Here is a 21,270-nt window from a genome sequence, read left to right on the forward strand (position 1 = left end):
ATCTTGGATGTGGCAAGCAGAGAAAGCAGACAGCCCAGCTATTTCTGGTAGGAGCTTGTCATGCTGCTGGTGTTTCTTTTTTTTTTTTTTTTTGGTAAATTAACATGATGAACAAATACTGCTGTAGCTAGAGGAAACTAAAGCCCAAGAAGCCAGTAAAAGCTACCCCTCGTGCAGTATTTGTGTTATAATACACTAATACACCAAGCCAACAGTGCTGGTCTCCGGAGTATAATCCGAAATAACGTGCTGTTTCGTACACTGCCGTCGCAGTGGGAAAACAACTTTCTTTTTGTGATGCTGGGATACCTGGGGGGGTCTGATCGAGGGAAACTTGTTCTGGAAAGCTGCAGTGCTGCTTTGGGAAAATGGAGAAGCTGCAGATGACATGAGACTCTCTTGTTCTTCATGACCACGTGTCCTCTGGTGAGCAGTTATTTGCTGGATTTGCCTTGTCACACTTGGTAATCACTGCAGACCACTTTAGTTCCTTATTAATATGACATAACTTATCCTTCAGTGCAGGGGGAATCTGTCTGTCTTCTTTAAAAAGAAAAGTCAGCCAGAGACCACTACCTCAGTTGCCTCTTAGCCTATTAAGTGATTAATAGGTATTCTCAGAACCCTTAATACAGTGGCTGAGTGGGCTGCTGTAGCAGAAGGTAGGACAAGACTTTAGGCTAATTTAAATCTGTCTTAATGCTCTTGCTTGAGAAATAAAGAAAATACTATTTCTTTGTACATCTGGCAGATCTCTGGGGCTGAGTGAAGAATCCTTGTATTTGAGAAGAGCTTCATGCTTTACCGTCTGAAACTCATTTGTAACTCTAGAGCATGGCAGGGCTGAGGGGCTCGAGTAATGTGCTTTATAAATGTGAGAGTGCTGGAAGGATTACACAGAGAAACCTACACCTGCTATCTGCCTGATACGTTTAGCAGATTTCCTGGTTTGAGGCAAGACTTGTCCTAGACCATGGAAATTTTTTTAAAAGTTGTACTGACTATAGGAGCTGGTATCATAACCAAGATTATCTAGAGATAAGATCAGTTTGTTTACTAAAGTATATTTTCATTCTTGATTAAGGTGCTCTAGGAAGCCGTGTTTAAGTGAGCTATTAAGAGCTCCTTTAGGTATTGCTACATAATACAGATAGTATTACAGAAAAAGGTGTTCTGGAGACCCAAATACAAAGTAGCCTAGAAAGATCAAAAACTACAGCTCTGAAAGAGGCTGCAGTTCTCCTCCCTGAAGCCGGAGTAGCCTTTTGGTGAAGAGACCCTTAAATTCCCATACAGCTGCTTGGTCGCAGGACTGACTTGAAACAGTTCAACTGCTTGTTCCCCTCTGTCTGCAGTGCTGGCACAGGGTCCGTGCCGCTGCATGCTGGGCTGGATCAGGGATTGATGATGCTGAAAAGCCTTTTCTTGATTTTTTTTTTTTTTTTTTTTTCCTTCCCCCTTCTTCTCTTTAAATGGGGTTCCATGCTGGTTTAGCATGATTCCCATGTGCTGCAGCAGCTTGAGCAGTGTTGACCAGGCAGAGCACTTGTCAGCCCTGCTGCCAGGGCAAAAGGCGAGGACGCAGCTCCCTAGGAGGTACAAACTGTGCAAAGACCATCCTGTTGCCTGAAGAGCCTCTCACCGTTGCCTCAGGGTATATGTACTCAGAGTATCTGCATTGCATTTGCAGGGCAAGGTGTATCAGCTTGCTGCTTTGGCTGAGAGCTACGAAGAGAGGGGAAAACAAGTCCACCAGAGCAGCAAGCTAGTCTAGCTTGTCCCAGAGCTGCACCGTCTCTACTTTGACACAAGGAAATGGGTAAATCTGCCCAAAAGCCGGATCACCCCCTTAGCAGGCAGCTGCAGCACTGCGATCTCGCGTGCTGAAGGTTGGGGTGCTGCCTCGCTGCTTGGCAGTGACCAGTCGCCCATGGTTGTCAGCCAAGCACCTCATTGTGTTATTACAGTTAGGAGCTTGGATCCATATTGCCGGGAGACTTGTTCAAAGAAGGACTGGGGCCTCATTTTCACAATACAGAGCATTTGGTAACACTGGTTTCTAGTTTTTCTGCCCCATACCGTGTAGCAGATTTGCCTTCCCAGCTGTTTATGGGGCTCCACACGGACTGGATCAGGGATCTGGTCTACCCTTCCTAAAGCTGCTTTTGTTCACATGGGCTTTTTAAGTAGGAAAAATTTCTTAATTTGGCTTTAAACAAGCTGTGCTGGCATTAATAAGAGTAAGAACACACTGCAGAGGGAGAGGAGTGTCACTTTTTATAGTATAAACCACAAGACTGGTTCTTTGTACTTAGATTTTGACCCTAGGGCTTTATTTCAGTGAATGTTTTGTTGGTGTTGCTGCTGAAAGATGCTGCACTGCTTGTCCCCTCCTGCCCTCTCCCTTGTGCTAATGCAGCTGTTTGTGTGGTCAGGCAATCAGATTGGGGAACCGATTCAGTGAAAAAACAACTTAAAGGAAAAGAAGAGAAAATATCCATTTCCAAGCCGGTAATTCGCAGCATTGCAGCATAAGATGGCTGTACTAGCATGGACGGGTGAGCGCAGGACATGCAAGTGTGCAGCTGAGGGTAAGGATGGGGTGGGATCGCTGCTTTGGGTGGCAGCACTGGCTTTTGGCAGCTTCAAGTTGTAGCTCTAGCCTGCGGGCTCAGAAAATCACATTGCTAGTTTATGTCCTACTTTTCAACAGCTTCAGAGTGTCCATTGAAAATTTGCCCTAAGGCAAGCTTCCATTTTGGTGTCAAATGGCAAAGTACACTTAGCTGCTCTCAGGATGCTCGCTGTTGTCTCCACTGCATGTAAATGGTCCTCGAACTGAGCTGAGGTAGTTTGAATTTAGGGAGCTAAAACATGATTCTGGGGCGTAACAGAAGCCATATGATTTGTTATGTTTCTCATATGACCAAAGCTTGGCTGATGATACAGATTAAGTTGGAAGAAAAACTTGTGTACAAGTGAAAACCAGCTTTTATTTCTGGTTTTATTTGACCTTTCTAGGCTATTTCTTTCCATAGTTGTATAACTGCATAGTATTTTCTGTATCTTGGGGTGCTCTGGGAACATCTGGAGATTTCAAAGGACATTGTCATCTTACACTGGTAGCCGGTTACTTTCTGGGAGAGTTTTCAGCCCAGGTATTTTGGTGGTCGGGGTTGGGACAAACAAGGAATATTCTTGTTCTGCAAATAGTGTGGAAGCTTGTGGCAAAAATGGATAGGATGGATGGCAGTTAGCCCTTCCTGCACTTTACGAACATCCTGGGTTTACGTTGTGTAAGCGTGCTGGACGTGGAGATGTTGGCACATGGGCATCTTTTGTGGTAGCAGTAACTAACCTGTTCCTTAAGCCTTTGACCGTATTCCCATTTTATGTAGTCTTTTTGCTTTATAGAGGTTTTTCTTTTTTAATTTTTCTGTCAAGTCGAACTATTTTCCAGTATATGTTAGTTAACATGTATAGTCTGCATAGATTATGTTAACAGACACACCAATTTCTCCATTTGCCTATTCAAAACTCTCCTTGGTGTTCTCATAACAGTATACCAACTGGGTCAAGCAATTCATTATTTATTATTTTTCTTTCTCTAGAATCCAGCGACTATCACTCGAATACTGCTTAGCCATTTCAACTGGGATAAAGAGAAGCTGATGGAGAGGTAAGCAGCCATTTTAGCATGCAGTTGAATTTCTCTTCAGACCTGCAAGAAATGTTTATTACCGGATTAATGTGAGAATGGATGAATGCACGGTATGTGGCAGGAGAATCTCTTGTGTAAGCTCTAAATATTCGCCCTTTAGCAGCCCTTGCCAGCTGAGAGTGACTTCTTGTTTTAATATCATTAATACCTAGTAGACTTCAGAGAAGTTTTAGAAGTTTGCTGCCCGTTGGAGGAAGGGGTGCCTTCCAGTTTGAACACATACAGGCACAGCATTTTCACAGGCTCTGGGAAAAGCAAGCAGGAACAGGTTGCTGTTATCAGGCAGCTGTTTTGGACTTGGGTTTATTTGCTCTTGCATGTCATGCTAGCATGCGTATTCCTGACATGTTTATTTGTTAGTCTTGCTGAGACTAAATTGTTCCTGACTGATAAAGGGTGCTGGTAAAGTGCATCTGTGTTGTCTTCATCTTTGCAGCTCTAGATTTTTTTTTTTTTAGTATGTAAGCAATGGCTTGAATTTTGCCTCTCCCTCCCCCTTGGAGCAGAGCATTTTATGGTTATTTCTCATCTTTGATTCCCAGCTCTTGTAGAATGTTGCTGGTAAAGGTACTTTTTATAGTTTATTAATATACAGTGGAGGTCAAATCCAGCTACAGTGCTAATGCACTTGTTTCTTTTCAATGCCAGTGTTGCTGTTGAAGAGAGCGTGAGGGAGCTGGAGAATTCAGTTTACTTGTGGAAGCTGGGAGGAGAATTAGGGTGGACCAGAAGGAGCCCTAATGGCAGTACAGGGACTTACTGGTTGTTAGGGTCTTTACTGGTCTTGAGGAGTGTTGAGACAGAAATGGGTGGGTGGGGGGTGAGGGTAGGACTCAGGGCCTGGTAGGATTGTTTGTTTCACTTTCAATTACCATTTCCTTTGCCTGATGATCAGGGAATGAGAAGATAGGATGCTTTGTAGTCTGCAAAAAGCAGAAGTAATTATTGGTAGTACTGTTGGATTGATAAATGCCACTTAACAGCCTGTAGGTGCTGTGTGCTGGGCCCATGCAGTTTGGTACTCTCACGCAGGGTGCAAGTGTGGAAGAGCAACAGATTCTCAGTCAGCTAGTAGATAGGTTTGGAGTTTAAACATTTCTGCTGTCCCGGAATAATGGATTTAGGACATCTTTAGCCCCCTTTGTGTAACGTTTTCAGGTAGTGATAGTGCTCAGGTATCTCTCAGGTTTTGTTTGGCCTAGATTTTTTTTTTTGAAGTTACTGTATTTTTTAAAGCTTTCTAGCCTTTCCTTTATTTTCCTGAGATTGACCTCTTAGTTAATGTTGGAAGTATGAAAGCTTTGTGTTACAAATATAGTCACATTAAGGCTATTTAAATCTGACTACAACTGTTAAGCATTCTGATTTAGTTCCTTCTCTATAATGTGTGTCTGTCACTTCTTTGTATTTGAGTTTCTTGTGCTGGTTCTTTAGGTCAGGCTGAAGCTCACTCTCCTTGGCTACCTACATCTCACTTTGAGATACTCCTACATAAGTGTACTGAAATGTTACCCCTTTATTCAATAGGATTTTTTTCCCTTCTCACTGAAATCTTGTTCTTAAGGCTGCCATCAATTAAAAATAAAATGGGACTGTAGGTGTTTTCAAAGGGGGGAGTGTCAGCCACTTGTATGTGAGGTATTATTGTTAAGGCTTTTACAGTTTCCAACCAAAACACTTTAAGTACGTGTAAATATTTAGAAAGTCCACAGGTAAATATTTACTCTTGGTACATATTCATTAAAATACTTATCTTAATTCTATAGGATTACCCCTGTGAGTAATACAATACATGACCCTTGCTTATGAAGACCTATTGCACACTAGTCACGGTTTTGGTGCTGATTGGTGTCCTGATGTATTAGAAAAACACTAAAACATTTTCTCTCAACTAGCTGGTGCTGCTTTCTGTCACTTCTTCACCAAATAGCTTCCACGGAGCCCTTTGCAGCTTTCTGCTGACAGTCAGCTGTGTTAAAGCAGGAGTGTGAGGCTGGGAGCTGGCTCATGGTGTTCAGGAGGTTTTTGTGATTGCTGTGGTAATAGGCAAAGGCAAGGTGGGAGGCAGGTGGTCGCTTCAGTAGTTAGGATGCAAAACAATCAGTTTGGAATAGCGATGGAGCTGGAAATGATGCCATGAGCTAGCTACACATCACATCTTTTTGCTAAAATAGAGGTGGGTCTCATTTAGACAAACATGACAAGCTGATTAAGCCCAAATTTAGACTTGGTTATTCTTCTGAAACAGAGATCACTTTTGAGACTTGCTTGGCTTTGTGTGTGTCCAGCCAATCTTATTGCATCATTGTGCTGGTATAAATAAGCTGAAAAATTCTGGGAAGCATTCGTGGAGAGGCATGCTCTAATCAGGCAGAAAAATAAACTCAAACACTACTTTATTTTTTTTTAAGGGAAAACCCCCAAAATTTACATTTTACTTTAAAGTAACACTATCCATTCACTGTGTCTTCAATGTCTGACCAAAAAAAAATGTCTTGTGTCTGAAATCTCCAGCTCGCTAATAGCTAAACTTGTGTGCTGGCTTGCCTGTTGGTGTGCACTCATTGCTGTGCAGGCTAAACCCAGGCAGAGCCTCACCTGGGGCTGGAGCATCTGCTCGTGCTGGGGAGCCAGCAGGTAACTGCTGCTATTGCACTTCTCACTGGCGCCAAGCAAAAGCACTTACACTAAGTGAATCCATGTTCTGCAACAGTGTTGGAGACTTACATAGATTTTTATTTTTTTTTCTTGGGGGACTCTTACTTTAAACAGTTGAACTGGTATAAATTTGGCTTCTTTTACTCTTTAATAATCATTAGCAAGACTTCCCAGGAAATTCCTGTTGTTGCCTGCAGTCTGAGTGGGTTTAATGCTTGTGAGGATGTAATGTTTGGGTGCACTTTTCGGTGCTTGATTTCACACCAAGCCAGAGCTTGAACTCAGTTGCTTAATGGTGTGTGTTTACAACCCCTAGCCAGTGTCTATTTTACCTTAGTTCATCATGAGTCAGCATGACGTAACAGGCAGCCTTATCAAACTTTGCCTGTAGTAAAGCAGATAAACGAAATGGCTTCTTTTTTGGTGAGTGTGGTGAGGTCTGAGCTCGTGAGATGAAAATGTCAGTGTTTTGAAACATGAAAACCTCTTCATTGCTTTATTGTATTGTTATGTGTATTTTTAATAAGCAGGTTATTATTGTCTGTGCCAGCTTTGTCATGGAGTAATTGCATGGTGTTATTAAAAGGGCAGATATGTTACAGGTATTTATTCCACTTACGGTGAAGTAATAGCCACAATTGAAAAACTGGCCTATCCCACTGGTAAAGCACTAATTACTTGACGTGTCCAAAAGCAAAATTGGTGTTTTGGGGTAGATTTGTTTGTAGGATGAAAGTGGGTAGCAGAGGAAGTACTCGAGTTCAGCTTTTGATGTGCTGCACATACTTTAGAGAGTAAAGATGTTAAATACTGTGTTTTCCTCTGTCTCACAAGCTTGGTTAATAGAGACAGGAGACTAGCAGGTGCAGATTGACCAGGTAACCTCAGAAATAAGTGAAGGAAGTGCTTTAACTTATAACTTTATCTGGATTACCTTCCAATTTTATTATGGCTGATAGCGTCCATCACTCCTGAGGGGAATTTTGGGGATGAACCTCCTCATGATGAAGAGACTAAAATGCAACTCTCCTGCTTTATGTGCCTTCCCCTGGTCTCTTTTTTTTAAAAAAAAAAAAGTGTTTCAAGGTGTAGTCAAAGGCCTGACTTAATCCCTGGAGGTACAGACATAGGTTTTGCAGTCCCTCATCGGTGCTTATCTTGGTGGCCGCATGTCTCTGTTCCCTTTGAGCAGAGGACAGATGCCAGGATGGCCCTGGTGGCTTGGCTGCTAGCCCAGATTGCCTCTTCCCCTTGCATTCAGGGTTTGACTCTTCTCTGTAGGTACCTGGCCGTCTGCTTTCCTTTGGGCAAATAAGTACTTCACACTATTCAGTAGAGGCTGAACAGGTGAAAAATTGTGTATGGCAGGCGTTTTGGTATGAAGATATCTTTTACTGCGAGTATACTGATTCTCTGATGTTCACAATGTATCACTGAGGTAAATATCCCAAAGTGTGTGCTAGAAGCATTTTCTTTGAGTGAAAAGGCTTTTTATCTTTGATACTCCCTTGGATAGGATTTTATTATGTCTAGAAAATTGTGATTAGGCAGTTACCAATAGCAGGAGGAAATTTTGTAGAAATAAAAGAAGCTGACAGCTTGATCCCTCTGCCAAAAAGGCTTGATACTATTATGGACTTGGTAAGCAGTGGAAAAATTATAGAAAAACTTGAAAACAATTCACTGGTATGTCTATTCATTTTAAAGTAGCAGAGAAAACAGCTTTGTGATGAAGAGAATGAATTTTCAAAAACTAATAGAACCAGTTGATGAAGTCAGCTACAGTCAGCAAAGAGCCTGATGTTGGTTGGTTGGACCATAACATTTCTCAAGTATCAGAAGTGCTAGAGTTACTGAATACCTCATTGCAAAGGGAGAAGAGGCCAGGGGATTGAAAAGGCTGTTAAAGGTGCTGTGCTCCTTCCTCAGATGAAACTAAGGACCGAGCTGCCAAGAAGCAACCCTTTCAATTTGAGAAAAATCAAAAATCCTGGAGTTGTGAAGGAGGAGGGGATTAAAGGACTTGTCCCATGTTTCACAGCAGAGATGATAGCATGCAACTATATATTATGTAAAATATGGGGCATACATTGGGTTCAGCTCTTAGTATGGTGTGTGTAGAGTTAATTTGCTCAAGAGGGAAGTAGGAGACTAGATGGAACCTGTTAGTAAGTCCCTTATCAGTTAATTTTGTGATGAATGTTTGTTAGTGTTAATGAATGACTTGGCACAAATCTGTTTGGAGGCATTTGGTTTGGAGGAGGATCCAGCTGTCATACTGGGAAAAAAACCAGACAGCTGGGAAGATCCTAGCAGTGAAAGTCGTACAAAGTGTCACGATAGGTCTCCCCAACACAGAGATGGAAAAGAATATGGGATTTCTAGTAGAGAGTAAAATGGAGCTGCTAACATGACAGAGCTCCGGAGAAAGGTAGACATCATTGTTTGGTATGCATTAGATGAGATCTGCAGGAGAAATACAGGTGAAATCATGTGAGATCACGGTGAAACCTTAACTGAGATTGCATTTGTTTTGGCCTCCTTGGGTTCAAGGAGGATGAATGGAAGTGAAAGCCAGTGATTGAGAAGGTTTGCTGGGACAGGGAAGTAGAGAAATGTCATGTGAGAAACCTACCTGCTTTGTTGAGAGGTTGTTACAGCTCCTGCCTGTGAATCCTTCGACCAAAGGACATGGGAAGGGCAAAGGGAGATCTGCTTAAATGGATGGTCTGTGTTGATGCTTGAACAAGTGGAAAAAGGCATGGTAATTGGAATTAAGATCTGTTCCTAACAGTTGAAGGAACTGGAACAGGCTTCTTGACTGGGCCCTCAGTGTGTTTGCATAAGGAGTGGTAGTTAGAGGGGTGTTGGACTTTACTCTGGAGTATCCATTGGAACTCTGTATTTTTGGGGAGACCTAGGTTTTCTTCTGCATTTTGTAGAGTTCTTATTATTGCCCAGTGACAGCATGATTTTGAGTGAGACACATAGGTGCAAATAGTTGTGGAAATTACTTGCTTGGTGCACTGGTGCACCCTGGCACAGCAAAGCAAGCAAATGTATTAAAAGAAAACATCATGGGGAAGGAGGAGTACCCAGTGCCCTTTTTCTCCTTAACACTGGTGACATTCACAAGTGGTAATCCCAAAGAGCAGAGTGAATATTGTAAGAATTAAGAGCGCAGCAGAGTTAAAAAGGTAAAATTCAGCCTTTTTTCTTAGATTTATGTTTTTGCATGGCCCTGGCTGAGTTTCTCAGCTGCCTCATTTGCTTCGCCTATGGAAGTGTAGGAGAGACCAGGCACTTAACACAGAAATTATTTGATATGGGCTGTGGCTGTTTTACCAAAATACAAGCACCTGCATGCTTTGCAGGTAACAGTGCTTTAGAAATGTTTAAATTGGCTAAAGACACTGATCTGTGCATCCTGCTTGAGTTTCCTTTATCACTAGCCTTTAGCCCTGAGAAACAGACTATGTCAAATCACTTATTTTCTATCTGTTACTGGGACCCTACTGAAAGCCTCAAAGGAAATGGTTGTTCTGAATTAGTTACTCATTGATATTTAGAGGGAATTGGTAATTCCAGGTGAAAAGCAGTTGTTAGTGACTTTCTGTCCGTGTATCTTGGCGTAGGGCAGTGGGTGTCATGGCTCAGAAGAGTAGCTTTTGCAGAGATTTTGTAAAAATAGAACTGCCTGTTGTAAGTGTAAAGTCAAGTTTCTGATGTGGATATGCACCCTTAAAGAGCCCACCATTACAACCGTCTCTGGTATTTCCATAAGCATTTAGCTGACCACAAATGCCAGTATTAAAGTTGCATCATAGCATTTGTCTTCAAAACTATTTTCTTTGCAAACATCACACCCAACTGTTTGTCTGCTCTTCTCAAATGGAGGATGTCTTACACTGATCATGCTGCATGTAAGAACAGTTGGAAGGCTGGAGACCTTTTGTGGAGTTAATATTTATCCATGACTCTTTAATAAACAAATACTGCCTATAATGGGACCGCACTGAATTCACTTGCTAAAATTTTCTAGATATAAGTAATCCTGAAGGCAAACAAAACTTGGTTGAGTTAAATCCCTGAGCTAACATTGAAGAACAGTGGCAAAGCCTCGTGTGTGCTGCGATGCCAGAATTCGCCACTACATTCAAAATTCAGCGTCTTGAAAATTAACATCTAAAGTGTGTGAACTGCATCAAGAAACATATGAACCAGCAGTGAGATTAACCCTTTTTAATTGTAAGTAAAGCCTTGTTGGTAGGTGGTGCTGCAAGAGAGTTGCTCTGGATTTGGAACTTTTTGGGAATACTGTGGGATAAGATGACCTAGCCAGAGGCATTTTGGTCAGGTGTTGTATACCAGGCCTAGTCCCACATTTTTGAGACACACCTAGTAACTTCTTTCCCCAGCATAAAGCCTTGGTTCTCTTCTATCTGTTGGTAGACAGCAGATTCTTTTTTTGGTCTGGTTTGTGATGAGTTTAGATATGTGCCTTGTAAAGACTCTTTTAACTGAAGTCTTGCCTGTGTGCTTAGCTACGGGGACTACAGTTGTCTGCCTGTAGTCATGGGGGGGCGGTCCTAGATAGGTGCCACCTTATTTGGATTTAACTTGATAATGATGATGGGAGGGAATGACTTGTTTACTGGATTTGAATGGGGGATGTATGCGCAGGTAAGGTTAGCTGGTTAAGGATCAGATTTGATTAGTTCTTTGCAGCTGCTGCAGGGTGGAGAAAGGTATGTGGTGTCTTGATACTGGGAAGAGGCTGACCTGCCTACTACTGATTCTTTCAAATCTAGTCCTCCTCACCAAGTTAAAAAGCTTTCTGTAAGCCTGTAAACCAAACCAGTATTTATTTTCCTTAAGGGAATAGGAAATAGAAAGAAAATGTTCTTTCGTCTCCCCCCAACAAATTCTGCATCCTCCTTTCCATGAGATACCTAATATTTGGAATTGTATTTTCTTAGGAGGTTTTTTAAAATAGGTCAGCTGGAGACAAAAGGTACTCAAATGGCTAGGATTTTGGCCTGAGATACGGACTGCGCAGGCTTTGGACATGGACAAGGTATTTAGTGTGAAATTGGAGACTAGCCTAGCTGGAGATCACAGTCCAGACCTAGCAGCCGTTCCCAAACTCTGGAGTTGACTGAAGTGTGTGAAAGGCAGTCCTGCAGTTGCCTTAGTTGGAGATCGGTGACCATGCATAAGTGTTTGATCAGCTGAACCAGGTGTCTGACTCTACTGACGCATTTCTTCTTAGATCAGAGAAGGAAGTGCCAAAACTGAAGTCAAGACCTCTTTGGGGCACACAGTGTAGACTGAGTACATGGAGGAAAACACCAAGTACAGGAACTAGGGACCTGTTGAATCACAAACTGTGACTGATTGCTGCTTCCTGCCTCCCCTTTAACGCTTTAGTGATTAGAATATTAGGAAAAAATGCAAGGCTTATGCTGAAAAGAGAATTTGATTGAACTTGGGGCCATCAAACCTGTGCTTTAGGAAGGTGTCCTGATGTGAAGTAGGATACTCTTGCTCTAGTTTCCTGTCCTGGAGTTTTAATGCAAAGCAATCACTGTGGAGTATCATGGATTACTTGAAATGCAGCTGAAGAATTGAAGGTACCTGAATTTTCAAGAGTGTCCAATTCAAGCCAGAATCTCTGAAGGGATGTCGTTGATTAATATCCACCTCTCTGGTCAGGGCTGTGTTGTGTTCTATTAATGGAGAGTTTATTAAAAGTAGTGGGTGTGTGAGTGTGTTGAAATATTAAAACCGACTTTGTACATTTAACTCCCAAATAAAATTCGAAAAAAGACTAATGGGGAAGGTAGGTAAATTTTTCATTCTCTTGTATGTGTTACGCAGGTACTTCGATGGCAACTTGGAGAAGCTCTTTGCAGAGTGTCACGTAATTAATCCAAGTAAAAAGTCTCGAACGCGCCAGATGAACACAAGGTCGTCGGCCCAGGATATGCCTTGTCAGATCTGCTATCTGAACTACCCAAACTCGGTGAGTACCTGGCAACCAGGTGGTATCTGACCAGTAACTCCCCAGATTTTGCTGTCTGAAACTTAACATTTTTGGGCAAAAGTCTGTAAGGATTTCTCCAAGAGTATTTTTAAAAAGCCTTTGAAATGAAGCTGAGATTTCACTTTTTTCATTGAATCTTCTAATCTGTACTATATACACTAAAACCCAGTGTTTCTTAATGCAATTAACCTTATGTTGTGAGTGCTGCAGCTGATCCAAGTAATGCAGTGGGGACCACGGAGTTATGTAGTGCTTTGTGTTCTCTTTAATTCTTACTGTGTGGTTTGACAAACTTATTTTCCTTAAACAAACCTCAGACAGTATTAGTTTCCCCAAAATGGGATTGCATTTCAAATGAAACTTATTATCCCTTCTGCAAAAACCTTTGAGGGTGCTGGGGTCTGGGCAGCCGAAGAGTAAAGTTCTTCAGAAGAAAGCAAGCAGGAGATTAAGTGATTTTTTACAAAGGTCAGATACCAATTTAGACATACATATAAATGGTACATGAAAGAAGAAATATGTGGAAAGCATGACGACCAAAGGGATTTACTTAAATAGAATGACAAGACCGGAAATAGCTTATAAAAGTAGTAAATAATGATGCAAAGTAGTCAAGCTAGAAAGCCTAGAATAAAACTGAGTAGGAGTTAGAAGTAGAAGTTGTGCTGTTCGGAGAACACAACCAATGTGGATATCTTTGGATCTTTATAACGTTTCTGCGATACCTTCTTAATTGGAGACGATTAGGTAAATTGCTTGCTGGGGCTCTAAATTAGTCTTTTTTTAAAATTGGTTTTGTGGTAAGATTGGTGATGGTGCTTCTTTTTTTTTGTAGCTATTGACAAATACTAAACTTTCCCAGACATTGATCAGAGATCCAGGCTTCTGCTGTGTTTTGGACAAGTTTGCTGTGACTTTGCAGGGGCAGGACATAAAGGTGGGGGATCCTGGAAGAGAATGAGATTAGCGGAAAAGCTCAAATATGAAAGTTAATCCGTGGCTTTGCCAAAAGGCAGGGTGCTGACATACGTGAGGAACTCTTCCTTGATTGGAACCTGCCGTTCCTGATGGAGCTGTCCTGACCCTCCAAAACGCTGTAATGTCTGCCTGACCTTTAAGGAGCAGAGCAGCCCTTACGTAAGGCTTCCGCTCTTGCTCTGGGTGTGTTTTATGAGCCTCCTTTTCAGCAAGAATGGAAACCATTATGAGCTTTGGGGTTTGAGTAGCCCTGAATAAAGTACTCTTGCTGGTGTATTCTGGCTGCAAGCCTTTGCCTTGCTTTGGAGCAGGCGGAGCAGAGCAAAGCCCAGTTTCAGGCTGCTGAGATTCTCAGTGTTAATATCGCTATTGCTCATGAGCCAGTAACCACAAGACTTCGTGCATCTCCTTTTAAGCCTTGTGTGCACTGACTTCCTTTTTAGAGAATAACTGCAAAGGAGAATTGTTGCTTGCTTTGTGTTAAGAGGTGCCTTGAAAAGAAAGACAAGCTTGAGAAATTTGTTTGGCCCTCTACCTTATGATAAAATCCTGTTGTTTAATCACCACAACTTTCCATGTTTAGGTAGTAAGGAAATAATTTTGATTTTAGGCTATGCAACATTTTTAATGAAAACAGGAGAAGGATTGAGGGGGGGAAAAATGGGAGGAGACATCTTTAGCATCTTAATGTCCATCTCCAGAAAAGCTCCTCTTGGAAACTTCAAATTTAGATTTCATGTTTTTAATATATTATTCTTCCCTTTTTAATGTAGTTGCTGTGCTGGGTGGTAACAATATGCCCAGTGCTCACAACTGACAGGCCTTTCCTCTGGCTTCTGGGGGGGGGAAATGACATCTGCTGCCTGGGAAGTAGCTTTCTGACTACTGGAAAGATCTGCACAAAGCACACTAATACTTCCTGGTTTTGTAGTTTGAATAGCACATTAAAAATAGTAGTGGCCCTGTTGTTAGAAGAGCAGTTTCTTAGCTGGAGCAGTCGGATGTTGCAGGTGAGCAGGGGTGTCCCTATACTGTTGGTGTTGATTAAGTCAGGAGACAGCAGAGGGAAACCTTTGTTTCTTTGTCATACATAAGAGTTGGAGCATATAGGAAAACTAATAATTATTACTTATTCTGTAAAAGGCTGTAGTGTCTCTGTCTAAAGTGACCGTAAGCCATCTGGTTTGAAATCTGTTTTGAAGCTGTTTTGGTCAATGTGAATTATAAATTCTAGAATAAGTTATGTTCAATACCTAACCTAAAATCTCAGCTTTTAAATCCTCTTGCAATGGTCAGCTTTTTTTTTTTCCCCCCGGAAAAAGCTGTATTTTCTTTTCTGAGAACCCCTTTCAGCCTATGGAAAGCTGAGAGTTTGGAGTCGTGCCTGTTAAATTTTACAATGTATAGCTATTATAAGAATGTAAGAGTCTTCAATATTCACCTGCTCATGGGGTCATTGCAAGTGGTATTTGTCTGCCTTTTACAGCACATATAAAGGAAATACAAAGTCTTTATAGTTCTTCAGTCATCTCCAAAGAACTGTGATTTGAGGTTTTGGGAAGCACCTGCAAAAGGAGACGTTTGATGCTCTCATGGCAGCCTGCACCCTGTTGGTTTGAAAACCTAAGGGAGATATTTTAGTCCCTCTGTGTCCCCATGAACCAGTGTCAAGTCCCAGTAGTTATTTCGGGCAAAACCCTTACTGGTGACAACAGGAATCGAGAGGGTCATGGCTTTGCCTACCTCTTCTCTTGCATCTCACCCTTCAGGTCCCATCTGAGAGCAAGGCTGCCAGGGTGGGGGTGTCCGGGGAACTCTGCTGTTGTCCAAACCGTGTGTTTGTTCTAAGGACACACAGATGACTTAGTCTGCTGGTGCTATCATCATTACTGAAGTAAAGAAGGCCTGAGTGAGGCTGTCACGGTAAACACATCTTGGAGCAGCTGATCCCATCTTTGATCAGTTTGATGCTACCAGAAGAGCAGGGACAGGTATCGAATGGCAGCATGCTGCTGCTAGCACTTGGCTTTGCCAGAGATGTAGGTGATGGGTACAGATAGGGTGAAAGTAGAGCTGTCCCCTGTGATAACGTGTTGTTTCAGAAGTCTTACCCGTTGCACTTGATGGTTTTATGTCGACCTTTTTGCCTGCTCCCTTGACATCTGCTGTCAGCTTAGCCAAAAATAATTGGGAACTCCCTCAAAGTAAAGAAATGAGTTGAAAGATGCTCTGAATTCTTTGCAGCCTGGGAGGAAGCGTGGTGGCTGTCTTCTACGTGGGCATTTAGCAAATCTTTTCACTGCCTGAAATAAGTGAAGTGGGTCTTAAATGAAGATGTGCTTACCTATGTTCTACAGTGCTTCCCTGTGTGTTCTTGCTGCAGGAGTATTTAGGTTTGTTAAGGGATGATCTCCTTGTCCATGCTTCCTTCCCGTCACATGTGGAGGAGCCATAATTCTGGGAAAAGTCAGTGCTGTCTTCAGGCTGTGTGCTTTTTGGCATCCTGAAAGTTACAGATGTTGGGGCTTTTGTATCATAACCCTGCATCTCCAGGGAATGTCACTCAGCCACAGTAGCATCTGTGGAGGTACCTTGTTAGCTGGCCCAGTAATGGTTCAAAAATCGGAAGGTATTTTTTTGGAAGGTGTACCTGGGCACCTCATAGCTGTCAGCTTCCTATCTCCTTGAGCCATGGTGCTGACAGGACACACCACTCTGATTTTTTTTGTTTTGTTTTTTGTTTTGTTCCAAAACAACGAAAGGTTTGGGTGGGTATCTCTGTTTTTACCTGAAATGAAGTGAGATGCTCAGCTTGCTTCTTTCTTGACTGGTCAGGTCAGATTTAACCCATCTTGCTGCTGGTGGTGGTAAGTGCTCTGGCAGGGCTGTGGGAATGGCAGACAGTTGAGCTCACTGGCTGCAACATCACAGTGCATTTCCAAGCCTCAGTTTCAAACCTGTGCCCTCGTTGACGGCAGGAGTGCCAGACGAGCGTGAATCACAAAATGGTGAGGCCGTGGGAAGAACATGCTAAAAAACCACCTTCCCTGTGCAATCCCAGTGCTGTAGCATTGAAAAATGAGTGTAACCTAGCTAATACATCTGTGTCGGATGAGCAAAATGGTTGTAATCTTGAGTCTTGAGGAGACAGTTTGGAAGAACATTGTTTTCTTGAAATGGACTCCCTCCTTTTCTTAATTAACAGCATCTGCTGCTGTTTTGGGCTGTTCTGCAGAGGATACCAGGTTTCTTTAATTTGTGGAATTTCATACAAGTTGATGGTATCTGAGGGTGGAGCTCTTCTTTTATCTTATTGTCTGAGCGTAAGATGGTCTGAAAAGCAGAACCATCAAATAGTAATCTGCACAGTGGTATGAGTGAACTGTTTTAAATATAGTTTGTCCTTGCCCCTGGCTCTGGATATAAAATAACTTTAAGATGACCTGAGAAAAGTAACTTAATTTCAGTCTTTCCTCAGCAGTGTTTGCTTCTCCACCCCTTGTGTAACCATTCAGTCCCAGATGGTATCTTGACGTACTCTGTGTAGATGATGCATACACAGATGAAGTTGTCCTTGTTGCTGTCTGCAACAGCTAATCATTATTGAATTTTATTTAGTAATTTACACCTGCCAATTAGAATCTTTAGTGTCTTCATCTGATGAGCATCTGGGTTTCAGGGAGAAGTTTACCAGGCAAGTTGGCAAACTGTGCATATGCCTTAAAAGTGTAAGTGCACACAATTCTTTCTATTTCTGTGGTTTAGTGCTCACCCGGTAACGCAGACTGCTTGCTGATCACTTACTGTTTCCTATACAAGAGGGAGCTAAATTAGTGCCTGTGCATAGCTGGTGTGCATATTCTGGGACTTCTGGGCAGCACCCACACGTGGTAGCAAGCCAAGTGGAAAAACAGGAGGAAAGAAGACTCTATATCATCTTATAACTGTGACCTGTTTGGTGGTGTTGCATTTATTTTACTCATTTGCAAGAGTAAAACAGAGGGGAGCCATGCTATGCTCTGTATATTACTCCTAAAACAAGGATCATTTTAAATGAGCAGGCAGGATGGAAATGTCAGCCACACCTTTCCTTGCTGCTAGGGTTGGGGATTAAAGTCTGGCTTTGAAAGCATGACTAAAGCTGCATTGGCAATGTTCTGTACTGGTGATGATGCAAAATAAATAGTAGCGTCTCGAGTTTGGTGTGGGGGATGAGCGATGAGATAAACTGCACAGCACCAAGAAGGGCTAAATGATCGAGTGAATCCATATGATAAAATGATCCAATGTCTTGTTCTTTGTTGTTGCAGTACTTTACTGGCCTAGAGTGTGGACACAAGTTCTGTATGCAGTGCTGGAGTGAATATTTAACTACCAAAATAATGGAGGAAGGCATGGGACAGGTAAAATGTCAACTCGCCTATCTCATGACTTATTTCTGGAAATCCTGTGTATTGAAGAGGAGAAGTGAAGAAAGGGGAGAATTCTTCCCCACTAAAGTTTAAAAAAATGCAAAAGAAACAACAAAGAAAACCCAAACCCCAGAGCTTCGAGGGCTGCAGTCTTTGCCACGGGTGAAGCTGGAGGGAACTACGTGGAGTTAGTGCAGGCGTCTTTGCTCTGCGTGGGAGGAATCGTGCTGTGCACAGTGGCACATCTGGGAGGGGATGATAGAGCCAATGTACTATTTTTGCTGTGGATTGTAGTGAAGTCTGTTGCCTTGGAATTCTTTGTGATGCAAAAACAGGATAAACACTGTTCCTTTTATGACCTTTTTGTTTTTTTCAGACCATTTCATGCCCTGCTCATGGCTGTGATATCTTAGTTGATGACAATACAGTTATGTAAGTATGATGAGTTGCTACCTCTTTGGCTTTCCTCTCTTTTTCCATTTTGTTGTTACTTATGTACTATTCAGATGTACTGGCTTATAGAAAACTGCATAGAGGCTTTAAGGCAGCAGAGAGGTTGGTCTTGTACTGTCTATTTGGATACCAGTATGCCTCTTAACTTCCTGTTTAGCTCTGAAAAACCCATGTCACAGTACTTGGAGGAAAGATTCCTTGACCAGTTTGGTCAGGATGACAGCAGAATAAACACCAGGCAGTCTTTCCAAACCCTATTTAACTGCTTTGTGCATTTTGTTTCCTTTGATTTATGTAGGAATTTGGGACTTCCTACCTAGGTCAACCCACTGGTTCACCAAGTCCTATAGCTATGGTTACTATGTGAGTCAGAGGAAGGTCCTGTGTACAGTCTGATGTAGGGTGTGTTTTATGCCTCCTGATAGGAAGCAGTTGACCCTCAAACATAAGACTTGATTAAGCTGGTATGTCAGCCTGTGTCACTTTGCTTATTAAGTTGTCTGGCTGTAAGATGACTGCTTGTGCATGGTGGAGCAGTGAATTCCATGGGCTTCCTTCTCTCTTATATTGGGAGATGCTATTGCATGAGTAATATCCTTCATAATTCTGAACCTTGATTAAGTTCATTTTAATTTTCATGCTAAAAAGTGTCTAAATAGAAGCTTATTCTGTTACCTTTTTCCTTCCTTCCTGAAGTCTGACTCACTCTTTGATATTAATTTGCTGGTTTTTATATCAGTTGCTTTCAGACTGGTGATTTCCCATATCCCTCTGCATTACTGGCTCTATGTTAGTCATGAAGTGTAGGCTGGGTAGAAGTGGAAGTAGCTGAAATGTTTTCATGCCCTGTTGAGGGGCGGTTTATGGAGTTCAGTGGGTGGAAGCTGAACTGAAGTTGGCATAACATCTTGAGTGTCTTGATTGAGATTTTTGTTTACTGAAGTCTGAACTCAACTTGTGGTGGTGTGCACTCTTAGCAGGAAATTTCTTGAGTGTGTTCTTGATTGCAACAGTTCAAAGAAGCTGTTCAAATAGTGCATGTAAAGTAGACTAGCAGCGGAGGCTGTGGTGGTAGAGCAGCAAGGAAAGGATGGAACAAGAGGAGAACAGTGCTGGCTCTTGTTGCTGTGGCTTCTGTTGCTATCGTTTGATAGGTAGGTCTGACTATCTCTGTTTCACTTCATGGCTTTTATAGCATGGAAAACCATGACACTGGGGTGAATCTGTGCAGGCTTCAACTCCTACCGTGTGCTGTGGGATTCCCCCTTGCCTAGAAATGACAGAGATGTCTGGGGTCTATGATAGCAAAATGGCATCTTGCTGGTAAAGCGAACAAGCTTCCTTTGTGTAATAAAACTATAAATGTTTTGTGGAGGTAAAAATCCACCTTTCCCTGATCTTATGGGGATACCTGGAATGTTTGGGAGTGGGAGGTGCAGTTTTTTGCAAAAGCCTAATGCTTTCTTTTAAAAGCAAAAATGGACAACTGTGGCAATCCTATGAAATGACATGAATAAAAATGTAAGTAAGACCAGCTGGAATCTGCAACCCCTCCCATGTCCTTAATTACTCTCTTTTTGGGTCTTTTTCTTTTTACAAAGTCTCCAGCTCCAGGTTTCCAGGGTATAGGAACCTGAGATTAATGTGCAATGTATAGAGGCATCAGTTTCTTTATCCATCAGAAAATCAAAGTACATAGGTTGTTATTAATTTGCACCCTTCTTATTACTTGCCCTCGGCAAGGTAGTTTGTCTCCAAGTTGAATTATCTCCATATGAGTCCAAATTTAGCAATTCAGATGTTTTTCCTGGATTTATGAGTACTTAGCTACCTTATTGTCCATTTTCCTTGTTACTTAAGTAGGAAGGTTGAAGAGAGGGTCCCCTTCAGTTCTTTCAAGACCTTCAAAGTGGCTGAAGGTAATCTGTTTCTATCCCTTGTTCACCCTTGCTAATGCTGCTGGTAATTGCTTTAACCTACATGTGAAGTTGTTGGTTTCATTAATAAGCAAGGCAGGCTGCCTTTATCACTGGCGTGTCTAATGGCCGCTGCTCATGGGTGCAGCAGTCTGGTAGTAACCTCTCAAAATCAACCCACTCGGTGGGAATGGATGGATTTTGGGTTCCTGTATGGAACTCTCATGGAGTGCTGTCTCATTTTTAATCTTCCTTTGCATAATTGCAAATACCACTGCTGCTGCATCATGTCAGAACGTGCTATGGTCTTGGAGTAATTCCTGTGGGAGGGCGTTTGACCTCTCACATCATGTGGATTTTGCTGATTCCACCGATTGGTGTCTTTGAGGAGTTTGCAATATCAAAATGGAACAGAAGTGTAAAATTTGTGGTCTGATAAAGGATTGCTGACATCTTTGGATGGATTTTGGAGATTGTGTATTTCTGAACTGAGCTGCCAGAAGAGATCAAGGGTTAAGGTTTTTTTGCAAGCAGTTTGCCTTTCCAACTTGGCTTCTTCGGTGTGGTTGCTTCTTTTATAGCTTGGCTCACAGAGGAAAGTATGGTTTATGGGCCCTGGGAATGGGTTTCATCTCTTAATTGGTCTAGTTTCATTTATTGTTTGTCAAAACCCAGTAACATTCAGAGCAAAGTTTTTGAAGGTCCTGACCTGAGTGGTGCTGTGGAAGTGCTGTCAAATCTAGAGCAGGCGAGGTTGCTAACGGAGTGATTAGAGGCAGTGTGGTAAGCAAAAGACAGTGGATTGCATGTTCAGTGTGCTCTGGTTAGTTATGGCATTACTCTTCATTTAAATTCCAGTTCCTGATATATACCTATAATACAATAAATTTTTCAAGTGATATTTATTATGTCTAGAAGCCTAGGTATGGAGTAACAAAGTGAAATTTATAATTCAAATTATAAATTCAAATTGTTTTTTCATTCTTCAGTAAGTTTCACTCCAAAATCGCAGGCTTGCCATGGACATGGGCCTGATGAGATGCTTTGTCAGCTGATTTGTTTCATTTTAGCACTGGGAATTTGACT

At 42.0% G+C, this 21,270-nt stretch overlaps 1 protein-coding gene across 1 annotated transcript in view; it reads left to right on the plus strand.

Moving 5' to 3' along the window:
• ARIH1 (ariadne RBR E3 ubiquitin protein ligase 1) overlaps positions 1-21,270 on the plus strand; it is a 64,250-nt gene that overhangs the window by 24,046 nt on the left and 18,934 nt on the right. Inside the window, exons 2-5 of the mRNA XM_074836888.1 lie at positions 3,612-3,679; positions 12,260-12,404; positions 17,714-17,806; positions 18,192-18,247. Coding sequence (XP_074692989.1) covers positions 3,612-3,679; positions 12,260-12,404; positions 17,714-17,806; positions 18,192-18,247 — 362 coding nt within the window. The remainder of the gene's footprint in view (positions 1-3,611; positions 3,680-12,259; positions 12,405-17,713; positions 17,807-18,191; positions 18,248-21,270) is intronic.

The sequence above is a fragment of the Strix aluco genome, chromosome 12 (genome assembly GCF_031877795.1).
Source record: "Strix aluco isolate bStrAlu1 chromosome 12, bStrAlu1.hap1, whole genome shotgun sequence".
Lineage (NCBI taxonomy): Eukaryota > Metazoa > Chordata > Aves > Strigiformes > Strigidae > Strix > Strix aluco.